This window comes from Herpailurus yagouaroundi, unplaced genomic scaffold (assembly GCF_014898765.1).
Source record: "Herpailurus yagouaroundi ecotype Mexico unplaced genomic scaffold, PumYag 545, whole genome shotgun sequence".
In the NCBI taxonomy this organism is placed as follows: Eukaryota; Metazoa; Chordata; class Mammalia; order Carnivora; family Felidae; genus Herpailurus; species Herpailurus yagouaroundi.
The window spans coordinates 558,273-573,393 of NW_024412762.1; the positions used below are offsets into that span (position 1 = coordinate 558,273).

General features: G+C 48.9%; 1 protein-coding gene across 5 annotated transcripts in view; it reads right to left on the reverse strand.

The window, feature by feature from the left end:
* Nucleotides 1-15,121, reverse strand: part of HIRA (histone cell cycle regulator) — a 106,290-nt gene that overhangs the window by 11,387 nt on the left and 79,782 nt on the right. For 4 of the 5 annotated variants that reach the window (XM_040465128.1, XM_040465129.1, XM_040465131.1 and 1 more), the window contains 8 exons: nucleotides 14,224-14,428; nucleotides 13,719-13,823; nucleotides 12,326-12,474; nucleotides 10,975-11,136; nucleotides 10,328-10,386; nucleotides 9,851-9,956; nucleotides 7,847-7,969; nucleotides 7,181-7,344 (listed from right to left, as the gene is read on the reverse strand). In XM_040465128.1, the coding sequence (XP_040321062.1) occupies nucleotides 7,181-7,344; nucleotides 7,847-7,969; nucleotides 9,851-9,956; nucleotides 10,328-10,386; nucleotides 10,975-11,136; nucleotides 12,326-12,474; nucleotides 13,719-13,823; nucleotides 14,224-14,428 (1,073 nt within the window). Of the gene's footprint in view, nucleotides 1-4,982; nucleotides 5,072-7,180; nucleotides 7,345-7,846; nucleotides 7,970-9,850; nucleotides 9,957-10,327; nucleotides 10,387-10,974; nucleotides 11,137-12,325; nucleotides 12,475-13,718; nucleotides 13,824-14,223; nucleotides 14,429-15,121 lie in introns of all 5 variants that reach the window. The other variant, XM_040465130.1, reaches the window with a different exon arrangement.

The window sequence follows — 15,121 nt, forward strand, 5'->3', positions numbered from 1 at the left end:
TTTCTTTCTTTCTTTCTTTCTTTCTTTCTTTCTTTCTTTCTTTCTTTCTTTCTGTCTCTCTTTCTTTCTTTCTTTCTTTCAATATATGAAATTTATTGTCAAATTGGTTTCCATACAACACCCAGTGCTCATCCCAAAAGGTGCCCTCCTCAATACCCAACCCCCACCCTCCTCTCCCTCCCACCCCACATCAACCCTCAGTTTGTTCTCAGTTTTTTTTTTTTTTAATTTTTTTTTTCAACGTTTATTTATTTTTGGGACAGAGAGAGACAGAGCATGAATGGGGGAGGGGCAGAGAGAGAGGGAGACACAGAATCGGAAACAGGCTCCAGGCTCTGAGCCATCAGCCCAGAGCCTGACGCGGGGCTCGAACTCACGGACCGCGAGATCGTGACCTGGCTGAAGTCGGACGCTTAACCGACTGCGCCACCCAGGCGCCCCTGTTCTCAGTTTTTAAGAGTCTCTTATGCTTTGGCTCTCTCCCACTCTAACCTCTTTTTTTTTTTTTTTTTTTTTTCCTTCCCCTCCCCCATGGGTTTCTGTCAAGTTTCTCAGGCAGGATCCACATAAGAGTGAAACCATATGGTATCTGTCTTTCTCTGTATGGCTTATTTCACTTAGCATAACACTCTCCAGTTCCATCCACGTTGCCACAAAGGGCCATATTTTGTTCTTTCTCATTGCCCTGTAGTACTCCATTGTGTATATAAACCACAATTTCTTTATCCATTCATCAGTTGATGGACATTTAGGCTCTTTCCATAATTTGGCTATTGTTGAGAGCGCTGCTATAAACATTGGGGTACAAGTGCCCCTGTGCATCAGTACTCCTGTATTCCTTGGGTAAATTCCTAGCAGTGCTATTGCTGGGTCATAGGGTAGGTCTATTTTTAATTTTCTGAGGAACCTCCACACTGTTTTCCAGAGCGGCTGCACCAGTTTGCATTCCCACCAACAGTGCAAGAGGGTTCTTGTTTCTCCACATCCTTGCCAGCATCTATAGTCTCCTGATTTGTTCATTTTGGCCACTCTGACTGGCTTGAGGTGATATCTGAGTGTGGTTTTGATTTGTATTTCCCTGATAAGGAGCGACGTTGAGCATCTTTTCATGTGCCTGTTGGCCATCCGGATGTCTTCTTTAGAGAAGTGTCTATTCATGTTTTCTGCCCATTTCTTCACTGGGTTATTTGTTTTTCGGGTGTGGAGTTTGGTGAGCTCTTTATATATTTTGGATACTAGCCCTTTGTCCGACATGTCATTTGCAAATATCTTTTCCCATTCCGTTGGTTGCCTTTTCGTTTTGTTGGTTGTTTCCTTTGCTGTGCAGAAGCTTTTTATCTTCATAAGGTCCCAGTAGTTCATTTTTGCTTTTAATTCCCTTGCCTTTGGGGATGTGTCGAGTAAGAGATTGCTACGGCTGAGGTCAGAGAGGTCTTTTCCTGCTTTCTCCTCTAGGGTTTGGATGGTTTCCTGTCTCACATTCAGGTCCTTTATCCATTTTGAGTTTATTTTTGTGAATGGTGTGAGAAAGTGGTCTAGTTTCAACCTTCTGCATGTTGCTGTCCAGTTCTCCCAGCACCATTTGTTAAAGAGGCTGTCTTTTTTCCATTGGATGTTCTTTCCTGCTTTGTCAAAGATGAGTTGGCCATACGTTTGTGGGTCTAGTTCTGGGGTTTCTATTCTATTCCATTGGTCTATGTGTCTGTTTTTGTGCCAGGTAGCTTTTCCTTTTCTGATGTTCCTAGTACTGGCTTCCTACTATCCTCTTTCCTTGAACTTGGGTATGAAAGCTACCTGTGACCACGAGGTAAAGGCCAGGAGAATCACAGAGATATAGGGGTACCACCTACCTCCAGATGACTTAGAGAGAGAGAGAAAAAAAAGATTTCAGCACCATTAGAAGGAGTATCATTTACCTGCAGCTGAAAGCATTTGTTATGGATACCAGGGACCGTGAGCAGACCAGCTATATTAGGTAATTTACAGAAGGTAAAAAGCAGGTAGGACTACACCTTCCCTCCTGTGAAGAGAGCTCCAGGCTCTCCTAGACAAAGCTCCAATGAGGTATCCTGCTTGGAGCTGGCACGAACAAGCAGCAGGAAGGAGTGGGAGAAAAGAGCACATGGCTAATAATTGGTGACCTGCTTGTGCCCCCTTCCATCTGCACCATATTGGCCTAGCATGCTTACCCTGAGGCTGAGACAGAAAACTGCTACGTAGTAGAGCTCCAGCTGACATCCTAGGCTAAGGCTCCCAGAGTGGCTGTTGGATCACAGAGTGAACCTCTACAACTTGGCCCAGAGAAGGGTTGGTCAGACATGTGCCAGCCTATCTCTCACCCAAGAAGATGTCCTGTCAGGGTGCTCCGGAGGTGATGAGTGGTAAAGAAACAGCTTTACTCTTACTGATAATTCAGAACCCTTCCCGTTGGGGACCTAGCTACACAAACAGAAACAGAATTCAGACAGCTAATGTGCTAGTGACAAAGGATTAAGCTGGCATGTGGAGAAGGTAGAAGGCCAGAGAATGACACCTTTGCCTTAGGAACATTTATTGATGAGAAAGAGGCTGAGCAAGCTTCTGCCAGACTTGAGGGCATAGGGGGATCAAAGCAGGGGCCAAAATGAAAAGTGGGAGTTCCTGGTAAGTCATCCCCCACCTTCTGCTGCCACCCCAAGGGGATGTACCCTAGAATAAGGGTAAACTGGAAGTAAACCAGACCCTGCACAAATGAGTATCTGGCTTTGAATTCCAAGACAGCCCAGAAAACCTAAATCCCTGAACTGGGTTGAGGGGACCCTGTAGTACTGATGCCTCAAGAACTGGCAACAGCAAATAAAAGTACTCCATAAAATAAAGGAACATTACCTAAGTCCTCATATCATTCCTACAAATAATTTTTCAAATAACATGTCCAGCAGACAGTTAAAAATAATCAAACGTGTAAGGAAATAGGAATATAAATGAGAAAGCACAGACACATCTATAGACAAAAGAAACAGATTCACAAGGGTTCCTGATACCAGAATTATCAGACATACAACTTTAAAACAACTAAACTTACTATGCTCAAGCAGATAAAAGACTAAATTGAAAATCTGGGGAGAAAACTGAAACTACAAAAAAATTATACAGAAGATTTTAAAAAGAGAGGACATTACATCTCTCTGATGATGGGGAAAATGGAAAGGAAGATATAACTGAAGAAGAGAACCAAGAAAAATGCACAGTATGAATGAAAGAAACAGACTATGGTGTAAAACTTCAGAACAATAAGAGAGGATCCCAAAAGAACTTACAAAGCAATGGAAATCAGATTTACAGCAGTGATTTTTAGCAACAACAGTGGATGTTAAAACTGTGGCACCATACCTTCAAAGGTGTAAGGGGAATTGGGACTTTGAAGGTAGGATTCTATTAACTGACCAAATTAAGATCTATTACAACAAAATAAAAATCGAATAAAACACACAGGCCAAGCACACACCATGGCCTATAGAACCTATGAGGTTTGACCCTCCAACCTTTCTGACTACAACCCTTTTCACCCTCCCATTGCTATTCTGCTCAGCTATTCCTTCCACATTGCAAGCCCTGCCACCTCAGGGCCTCTGAACTTGCTGTTCCCTCTGCCTGGATGTTCTTCCTCCAGTTATCTGTGGGGCTTTGTCCCTCACCTTTTCTGGTCTCTCTGCTCAGTTAGTTAAGGCTTCCTTGATTACCCAATATAAAATAGCATCCTGAAAGTATCCCCTTGCCCTCTTTATGTTTGTCCATAGCACCACCCCCACCCATCACAATACAGGTACTTGCTCAGTTGTTTAGAATCTGCTTCTCTGCACAAGAATGTAGACCTATGAAGGTGGGGCCTGTCGGCTTTGTTCACTGCTCACTGTCCCATGCCTGGCCACAGCGGGTGCTCCATCAGTATTTGCTCAGTGACTAAAGAAGAAGCTGGGGAGCTAACTTATATCTACAACTCCCATCCCTCACCAACCTGTTCCTTTCAATGAATTAGCAGCCGTGTGTGCAAGCCAAAAATTCTGGAGGCAACTGTATGCATACTCATTATTCTCACTTAATCTATTCCATATCCACTCATCCACCCACCAAGTCTGGTTGGATCTGCCTCCAAAATACAACTTGAATCTTTCTCCTTTCCTCTCTCCATGGCCATTGTGCCAATCCAAGTCACCTTCACCTATTGCAAGACTGCTGCAAAAAACAAGCTCTTACTGCTTTGCTACATCAGTTCATATCACTCCTGCTGACTGATCTGGGTCACTTCATGTCACCGCTGCACAAACTCCTCCAACAGCTCCAGCTCCTCACAAGGTCTCAACGATCTCCTTTCTGTTCATCTGTCTCACCTAGTCTCACACCACCCTCTCCTTTGCCTACTATACTCCAGCCACAGTGGCCCCCATGTACCACGCCCTCTTTGCATTCACTATCACTTTTACCAGGAGACTCCCAGGTCTCAGCAGAGCTGGCTCATTTTTATCCCTGGGTTTCATCCTAAAAGTCCCCTTCTGGGTCCTCCCTGGCTGCTCATTCCCAGGCACCTTCGGCTTATTGCTCTACTTATTTCCTTCTTAGCATAATCCATGGTCTAAAACTATCTTGTTGATGGAATTGCTTACTTGCTTCTGTCTGCCTCGCTACCAGACTGGGAGCTCCAGGAAAGCAGGGAAAGATCTTTCATCTTCTCTACTGAACAAACCCACAGCCCCTGACAGGCAGCTTTCCTCAGCACACGTGCACGCGTGGCCGAGCACTCTCTAGGTCCCTGATGCCAAAGACCCAGCTCCTGCCCACAAGTGCAGTACTGACATCTCAGCCTCTCACTGATGCTGGGGTCCAAGGCGGTGTGCTGAAGAAGTCTAATGGGGAAGAATTTCAAAGCACTTTGACTTATTTTTCATCTCTACCTTCACTTTTTAAGACAGAATTCTTGTGGCAAGAATGAAAGCAGCACCTACCACTACCGTTGACTCCCACTGGCTTCCAGTGGAGTAGTGAACCGGACCCAGTAAGTCCTTGCATATTTCTCGGAGTCGGTATTCAAACCCTAATTACGGGAAAAAACAAAACAAAACAAAAACAACAAAACAAAACAGAAATAGGAACACATTACAAAAAGAAATAAAAAATCAAGAATATGCTAAGTTGTTGTGTATATCAAAATAGATTGAACAAATGTTTATTTTATTGGCTGCTTTGGGCAAAAAGCCTCCTGAACGACTCTCAGTTTGGGGCACTGACACCCATAATGACAGACTCACTCACGAACCCACTCCCTTGATAGCATATACAGCAGCCCCTCTATGTGCTGGGCCCATGGGAAAAATGAGATGTGGCCAGCTCTGGGACAAACTCCCCAAGGTGATGGGAAAATGTGGGAATTGTGGAAGGAGGGGAGTGGGCTGGTCAGATTTGTTTCAGACAAGACATGTTGACAGTGAGAGGAGATCAGCAGGGTCAAGAGGCACCTTCGGGAAGTAAGAGATAGCAAGGGTATTAATTTAGAGTGAGGTGGTGATGGAACAGAGGAGATAGGAGAAGCAGTCACCGGCCCATCAACTCACAGGTTATGGCACAGCCACGTGGAGTGCCACAAATGCTGGTGGCAGAATCTGGGGGCCTGTTAGCACTGGTGGCAGCTGAAGCCATAGGGTATGATGAAATCGCCCAAAGATAAGGGTGGAGAGTAAGAGGGTAATGCTGGAATCTGAGGAATTTTAGAAGTGAAAGGGGTCTCCCTTTAAAATTTTAGTCCTTTTATAGTCAAGGAAGCAAGAAATAGAACAGAGGTGACTTGTGTTACTGGACGCAGGAACAGATGTGTGAAAGATGGAGAAAGAGAAGCAAGCAGAAGTGATCCCACAAGTAGGTGCAGGCCTCAGAGGAGGCAGTGACTTTGTTCAGGGTGTCAGGATGAGTCCTGATCAACACCCAGGATGAAGTAAATTAGAGGAGCCAGAGGACAGGTCTCCCCAGGGGATTGGGGTATGAGGCTCCGATGTGACAGGAGCACCCCAGCAAAGGTGTGGGCTTGGGAAGACTGAGTATTTAGAAGACTCAGTGACCACACAGGCTGGGCAACCATGCAGACTGGGCGGGAAGAGGCAAATTAAACTCATCATTGGAGTCTGCTGGCAAGGACTTTGAGTTGGTCAGCCATATTTGTTGTCATCAGAGGTTTATATATACACACAATTATGTCATCAGAGGCAATGTGACATGTGAGCTCTGGAAGTGACACCTGTAGGGGTTCGGCACGTTTTTTTTTTTCTCTTTTCTGTACTTTAAATTATAAACAAAATAGGGAGGGTGAGGTCAAAAGCAAACCAAAACCAAGAAGGCCAGGAGAGGCTGTGGGGAAGGCAGTTCTGTGACCAGGCCTGGAGCTGTGTGGTCACGCAGGGAGTTTTGGGAGTGCTAGTTCCCAAGCCACAACCCTGGAGGACAAGCTCAAGTGGGAGGAAGGTGGTAAGAAACAACCCCACACTTGCCTAGCAGAGAGATGAAAGTCTATTTATTGCAGGGCGCCCTGACAACAGGATGTCCACCTCTTCCAACACACCGAGCTTTCTGCTGACCGAAAAGGGAAGAGGGGGTGGTGGGAGAGATCAGAAGTGCTGGCAGGGAAAGCTGGGCTAGAAGGCCATGGAGAGGTGCTGGACATCAGGCAGGCCCTTCCAGGGCAGGAGGGGCTTGGAGGAAGAGAGATGCAGGCTCAATGGATATTGCCAGAAGAAGCCCTCCTCTGGGGTGACCAGCTACCACTGAAGCTCCAGGGTATGAGGGAAGGCAAGAGACTGAGCCTTCTGCTCCTCTGGAGCATGTCTGTTCAAGCATCCTGTGCCCCCACCCCCTCCTACTGCCAGTCCTCCTGGTCCTCAGGGCCTACCCAATTCAGGGTCTCAGAGTCTATAATAGGGTTGGATGCCTGCTGAGCTGCTTTGACTACAGCTCAGGCTAAGAGATGGGGGCTGAGGGCCATCTTGCTGATGGGGCAGTTGGAGTCCAGGGCCTCTGGGGAGACTGGGAGGAAGGAGAGTGCAGACAGTCCTAGGCCACTGCATCTCTGCCTTGATTCATGGGCTTTCTGGAAGATCATGTTGGGATAGAAATTGAGCCAGACCCAGGAAGATGGAGGGACCACCAGAAACCTCACCTTCATTCACAAGGTACCGAGCGTAGAGGAGTAGCCAATGGCGGTACTCATGGCTGGACTGCAGGGTGAGTGCTGCTGCAACCTGATTCTCCAGGTAGGCCAGGGTGGTCTCCTGCTGCACTACATGAGGCACGGAGAAGAGGCGGGCTGCCTGTCTTCCTGAACTGCAGAGATTGGCAGAGCAAGCATCATGAGGCAGTGGGCACTGCATGGGGCAGGAGGCTGCCACCTTGTGCCCTTGGACACCAGTGCGGAGCCAGTAAAGAGGCAGGTGTCAGACTCCACACTGGCCAAACCATCCCCAGGTCCCAGCCACAGGCCTCCTGGTCTGTCTAGCATCCTGGGTATATCCCACCCTGTAACTCCTATCAAGGCCCCTGAGGTGACAGGCCAGCAGCCCATTCCCCCACTGCCCTTCAAAATACTGCCCATCATCATGTCCATGACACATAGCAACTCAGACCACCATCTGTGCTCTGAAGTGACAGGGCTTGTGACCCAGCACTGTGTGTTATTACCTAATATGGGCCCATGATCCTTGGCACCTTCAAGCCTGCCTGTTTTAAGCAGTAGCCAGGCAAAGGAGATGGGCAGTCAGAGCGCAGGCCTGGGTGGGACTATGCTTGTGTGACCCAGCCACCTCCCCCAGCAAATTGGGTCACCTACGTGGAGGCACGGCCCTGGACTATGGCTAAAGGTCCGGAGCACAACATGGCGTCCTGGGGAGGCAGGCTGCTCCTGAAGTCTGCACACTGGGCCAGGGAGTCCTGCTTGTCAGAAACCAGGTTCCTGGGGAGGCAACAGTAGGAGCAGAGGTCAGGAAAACCAAGAGGTCCACCAGAAAGGCTGGCAGTGAGGCCACCAAGGAGCAAGCACCACATGACCTGTGGTCAGAGCACCAGCAGAGGCTGAGGGTCACTGCATTCTCTCCATAGAGTACTCATGGACAGGTTTCATTATGAGGCAAAACTGATGATTGGTGAAGGTCACCAACAGGGCTCTTGCTGGGACCACTTGAGCTCCATGGTCTCAGCACTTGAGGACAGAGGCCTGTGTGTGAAGTGTGCATCGGATGCCTGTCTGCCTGGGGCCCACCTGGCCTAGCCCTTGGAAGCTTCCAGGAATGCCAGGCCATAGACTTCCTGAGCTTCTACAGCATCACAAGCAATCAGCTTCTCAGGACCTTTCACATTTTTGTTAAGAAAACATTCTACCCACACTTTTAAAATAGTTGGGTGCTGGGGCGCCTGGGTGGCTCAGTCAGTTAAGTGTCTGACTTCGGCTCAAATCATGATCTCAGAGTTCACGGGTTCGAGCCCCACATTGGGCTCTGTGGTGACAGCTCAGAGCCTGGAGCCTGCTTCGGGTTCTGTGTCTCCCTCTCTCTCTGCCCCTCCCCCGCTCATACTCTGTCTCTGTCTCAAAAATAAACATTAAAAAAAAAATTAAAAAAAAAAAAAGTTGGGTGCCTTTGTAAAAATGTTTCCAAAATACAGAGCCAACATTTCTCTTCTTAAAGAAACAGCCTATTTCCATAATTACAGTAATCACATATAATATACAAGGGTTTGTAACTTGGAAGAGCTATGAATGGGGAGGTTTTTTTTTTAATATTTTATTTTTATTTATTTAATAAAAAAATTTTTTTAAATGTTTGTTTATTTTTGAGAGAGAGAGAGTGCGAGCCAAGGAGGGGCAGAGAGAGAGGGAAACACAAAATCTGAAGCAGGCTCCAGGCTCTGAGCTGTCAGCACAGAGCCCAACAGGGCTCGAACCCACGAACTGTGAGATCATGACCTGAGCCGAAGTCGGACGCTTAACTGACTGAGACACCCAGGTGCCCCCAAAAATATTTTATTAAGTAATCTCTATACCTAATGTGGGGCTCGAACTTACAACCTCAAGATCACATGCTCTACCAACTGAGCTAGCCAGGGACCTGTTTTTTGTTTTTTTTTTTTTTTTTTAACTCAAGAAAGAAATCTCAGTGGCAGGATAAACTTGTGCCTGGCAACTCTTGACAGACAAGGGCTGGAGGACAGATAGCTGGCTTGGGTATGAAGGACCAAAGGTGCAGGCAGAAGAAAAGAGTGGCTGGTACACAATGTATAGGCTTCACATGTCTCGATTAAGATCTTGGAGGAATAGAGATTTGACAAATACAGAAAAGAGCTCTAAACTCCAAAATGGGCTGAGGAAAGACAGACCATGACACATGGCGAGTGATGGTGCAAACTTACTAATTCACAAAGTCAGCGGAAGCGCTACTTGGCTCTTGCTAAGCTACAAAAATTGATGAGTGGTGGCAATGTTGTGAAGCCCACTCACTTATGCTGACAATGCTAAGGACGCCAGGCTGGACATGTGTATTGACAACCAATTTTCTTAATTTACAAAAATTTTTAATTTTTCCAAAGTGACCTCAGAGAATAATGCAGAAGGAAAGCACCCCTGCCCAGGGACAGTGGGGCATTATTGGTGGGTTTAAGCTCTCTCTTTCCTTGTATAAAGCAGATAGAGCCCAGCAGGGCTGCCACTGTTGCCAGAACCACAGGGCTTTACTGTGAGGAGAAGCCAGGCCAGGAAGGCCTGACTGCCAGGACCAGAAGTCTGTTCCAGCTCAGACGGACACTCTCCCAGAAGGGCAGGGCTAGGGGCTGGCTTACTTACCATGTAGAAAGTGATGGATTAAAGCAGTATGCCTTCCCATCGGACAGGTTCATCACTGGGATTCCATGCTGTGTCAGCAAGATCTGTGACACTGTCATGTCACTTCCTAGGGAGACAGTACAAGAATGGGTTCTAGGTGTGTTCTGATCAGCAGGTGCCTGCATATGACCTAAGGAGAAACGTAAACCACGGCTCCCATTGTCCCAGCAACACGTGCCTTCACACTGACTCAGCAACTAGGCAGCTGCTGCTCTTCTGTGCATGCTGGTCTCACTGCCACCCACTAGGCTATTTGTCACCTCTCAGAGACCCATTCAAATGTGCCCTGGGAGAGAATGCATCTTCTCCAACACTGAATGCCTCAGGCTGGGCCCAGAGCCTGGTTCATGTCAGGAACTGAAGCTGCCTAGCCCTGGCATCCCTCCCCACCCCCTCCCCACCCCCTGGGAACAAGGGGTGGTCCACCGCTGAGGTTACCTGCCAAGATGGAGTGTAGCGATTCTTCTTTCACCACAACTACCTGTCTGTGAACATCCCTAGGAGAGAGACAGGGAGTTACTCTCCAGTTGGAGTAAATACATCAAAGTGTGCCTTGGTGGTCAGACCCCACTCTACGGTTCCTGGTATAGAGCCAGCCCTTGCTTCCCCAGACAGGGGCTCTGTACCACAAGTGGCTTCCACTCCCCATGTGTCACTACACTACCTCTGTACAAGTCTACAGATGAGGGCTTAGGCAACAGAGCTGTGGGGTCTGCCACCAACACCATGCCAACTCTGGGAGAAGCGTGGCCAGGCTCTGGCAGCTGAGATCCCATTTCTGGACCCTGGCACATGCAATCAGGCATATGATTTGTCATGAGGTTTGCTCCTTTAAGGATGGTGGCAGGGGTAGGCAGCCTGCCCCACTTCCTTGCACATCCTCCCTCCCCCAACACGGGATGGCTATCACAAGCAGTGTATGACTGCTTAGGGCCCCTCAGGCGTTAAGACCCCCAGACCTACAGTGTCCAAGGACTGTTCTGCTGAGTGGCCTCCTTTGCTTCCTTCTTTGTCCCTGCAGTGAGAGGGGATCTGCACAGCCCTATCCTGCTTGGAGCCCATCCCACCCTGGGCCTGCCTCTCACCAGACAGATAATGTGGCTGCAGCCGTGAGTGCCATGACGTAGGAACCCGTGCAGTGCAAAGTGGAGATTGGGGACGGCAGGAGGATGGGAGGGAGGAGACGGCGACCACAGGCGGAGAACACTGACAGCATCCTCTTTTCACAGGCGACACATACCACGTCACTGAAAAGGTAGAGAAGGGACAGGTGTCATGATGACAGGGAGCTGTGGCAGAGGCAGCAGCCTTGAAATGCAGAACATTTCCTCTTTCTGTGCCCACCTATACTTGCTGTGACCTTCCTTTGAGCAGAAGCAGCAGAGGGAGAGGTGGAGCAAGGGCTTGCCACAAGGATCAGGGTAGCAGGGCTCATGGGAGCTTAGCCTAAATGAGACCTGATTAAAGAGAATGTGTTCTCTTTCCCTTCAGCGGCTGCTTGAGCTTTTCTGAGCTCAGACTAATGTTGATCCAGGGGGAGCCCACAGCAGTATCTACCACACAGGCCTCTTGGTCATTCATGGGTGCCTGGGATTGAGAAGCTCAGTCTACTCATCTTGGCAGAGAATGAAAAGGAGGTACAGAATGATGGTTCCTTCTAGGTGCAACATTATGCACCCGCTCAGAGCCCATGGGAACCGTGACCTAAGATGGAAGGCCGAGTACTTGTAGGCACTGTGAAAGCATTTTACATGCAGTCTCATGATAACTAATTAGGGATCTAGTTAAAATGACTGTATCTAAGCCAATTATCTTTGTAAAATCCTTATAATAGTACCAAATACATGGTCCTGACGGCAGATCCTATACTTCAACAGACACCTGAGGAAAACACTGGTCCTCTTTTCAGATCAAGCACATGTAAAAACAGCTCCAGGGGATTGTGTCCTGGAAGCCCACGGGAAGACACTGGATGACTAACCACTGAATTAAGCTCTCCCCTCATACAGAATATGGACAGGGCTGGGCTGGGGACTCACAGGACAATCAGAAATCCATCCTGTTCTCCCTGGATGAAAATCTGGGGTCCAGAGAAGGAACCATTCCACGTCAGAGAGAGCCAGGCAGAGCTCAGCCTGGAACCTGACCAGATAAGGGAATCATAACATTTGGGTTGAAATCCTGCCTTGGGTGACCCTCTAAGACAGTTTCCCCACCTGTAACATGGTGATAATGATGCCGGCTTTATTAGGTCTTGTGGGGACTGAGATGACAGATACACGTCCTAAGCCCAGGGCAAGGCATGGTACAGGCCTCTGTGAGAGCTAGCACGTAGGGCAATGCACCATGCCTCAGACAGTAACAGTGCCACACAGCATAGCACGTGGTGCTTGGTTGACATTAAAGGCTGGGCTGGGCGAAGACCCTCACCCTTACCAACTGCCAGCAGCAGTGAGGATCCGGCTGGTGAGCACCGTCTCCCACTCCTTCCCTTCCCGGTTACACTTCAAACGACTTAGCTTCACGCCCCCCACAGCAGTCACTTCATTCTCCACTTCAATGTACATGGAGGGATCGGAGCTCACCTGGATGGAAGAAAACAAACAAAATGTCTTTTCAGGTGATGGTGGGCCCACTGAGACTTGGGTCATGTGACAGATGAGATGTTCAGAGACCCCGCAGCAGGAAAAAGACACAGAGAAGTAGACAGAGTTGGCTAGCCAACAGGACGGTGGTGGCATATATAGTAATGGGGTGGGACAAGTGGGACGGAGGTCCAGATGTGTGGCCCCCAGAGAAGGGAGAGGGCTGGGAGCTGGCTCAGCCTCATCTCTCATGCCTAGGGAGCTGATGGACGGATAGCCCATATGGAAAACCAAGGGAGAACAGCTGAACAGTCTGCACTCATATGGCCAAACAAGTGGGTGAGGTGGGGCAGAGGGCTGGATGCTGCTGGGAGACGGGTCCCTTCATAGATCCCCAGAAACCAAGAACAGCCCTAAGCGGCACTCAGTGGTAAAGCCCCTGGGTTATGGGGTGGGGCAGCTAGAGTTTGGAAAAGGGTTTGTGTGCCCTGTCTCCGAGTACATCAACAACAAGAACAAACCACGTAGGTCCCTACCTTTAGGCCCAGAAAGCCTTGTGGTGGGAAGGGCTGACACCTCTGATATCCCATGAGGACCAGCTTGGGTGGGGCAGTGTATGCTCAGTAGAAAGTGACCTGTATGCGGGGCCCTAGAAGGTTTCCCAAGGATGTGCATCTGAGCTGAGGAACAAGAGGCATAAACCTATGGCACGTCCAAGGTCAGGTGCTAGACTGAGTGAATGGAAGAGCTCTGGGTATAAAGGATTCTTTGCTCTAGAGCTGTGCTTTGAACAAGCTTCTACTACAAGAGCTCAAACAGCTCTGATGATGACTCTGCTGGGTCCTGGGAAGAGGACAGGGCCAGTGAGTTGGTTGGGAGACAGGCCATTATGATGCAGTCCAACTATATCAAGTCTGAGGCTACCAAAGGCTGAATGTGGAGCTGAAGGAGGCTACCAAAAGGAACAACTGAGACAAGTCTTGAAGGAGCTGGCCATCCAGAAGATGGCAGCAGGACTGGAAGAGCGAAGCACAGAGAAGAGAAACGTGCATGTGTGTGGGCAGGCAGCAAGGGGGCCCTTGGGGAAGAGGCTAGTAATGGGCCCTGATCAGCTACAACTTCCCCCAGAAAGAGATGGAGAGCCCCTGGAACGCAGCCCTAAGTCAGTGACAACTGAGGGTTTACACAGGGGGAGAGTGGAGAGAATGTGCACGCTTGTTGGGGGAGACAGGAAACCTACTCACCTGGAGGGTAAATGCTCTCTGGGGGCCTGGCATGGGCAGCTTCAGTGCAGGTGCTGGTACAGACAAACACACGGTGTCCTTCTCTGTGGTCAGGGCAGCTGGGGACTGCAAGAGCAGAAATGTCCCTGAGCCCCACCCCAGCACTGTAGGGCAATGTCAGGTAAAGGTGAGTCACCCACAGGTGACACCGGGCTGGTTCCCCAGGCATTTCCACCCACTCTGTGAGGGTGAAAGCGCAGATGAATGCTCTAAAGACCCTCACTTTCCAGATGAATAGCTGACCTCAGGGCACTGCTCAAGGACTCTGAGTGGGTTGAGCGCCAGGTGTGGGGCAGCATGGCCTCCATACTACCTCTGGGGGTACGCATGTCTCGCCAACCATTCCCAACTGATAAGGCACACTGTGGCATGCGCAGCCTCTCTTATCCCACTTGGGCACATGGGGACTCCAGCACTGAGGTTATGAGGTAGGCTGGGGGAGGCAGCATGGGCCTGATGGCCTCACCTGGACAGACAGAGACACAGGCATGAGCCGAGACTCCTTCCGAGGTCGCCCTTTCTTCTTCTTCTCCACTGTTTCCACCTCAAGCTCCAGTTTTCGCTTGGACAGCGAGGAGGGCTTGGCCACAGGGACTTTTTCGTCGCTGTCACTGCTGCTCTCCAGGAGGTCCCGGGGCCTCAGGTCTTTCACAAGGTTCTGCTCTTTCAACCTGCGCAAACAGACATCCATGGCTTTCTCCATGTGTCTATTACATTTATAATGAATAAAATCCATACTCATCGCCAAAAGTTAATAAATAAAAATTGTAAGAAAGGACTTCTGGTTTCTGCTCCAACATGCAAAGGGGTTGGAAGTTGTCTCTCTCATCTTCAAAGTAAGAGGAAAGCTGAAAAACTGAAAATCAACAACTCTTCTTAGATTCATCAGAGAAGTAAGGTCACAAGGCAAACTGCCACCCTGACAACTGGAGACACCAGGTGAAGACATAAAGCTATAGCTCACCCGCAGCCAAAGCCCCTGGAGCCCTAACTGGTAGGAAGACTTAAAATAACTGGTACACTGCTAGAGGTTGAGTGTGGGCTGGCTTGTGAGTTAAAACTCTTGGGGGGTCCAGTGGCAGAAGGGTACCCACACTTATGTTAACTTTACTTCCAGGAGCTCCAACAGGCTCTCATGGGTGAAGATCAGCGATGGAAAAATCCCCTGTGTGCTTTGGGCTGGCAAAGGGGGAAGAAAACCAGTTGAAACACACCCAGAGTTCCCTTCTCCTTAACAAAAGCCTACCTTTAAGAGGAACTACTTTACTAGAGTCCTATATAACTTGTGGGCAGGGCAATTAACCAACTACAGAGTAGCCTTACACACACACACACACACACACACACACACACACACACACACA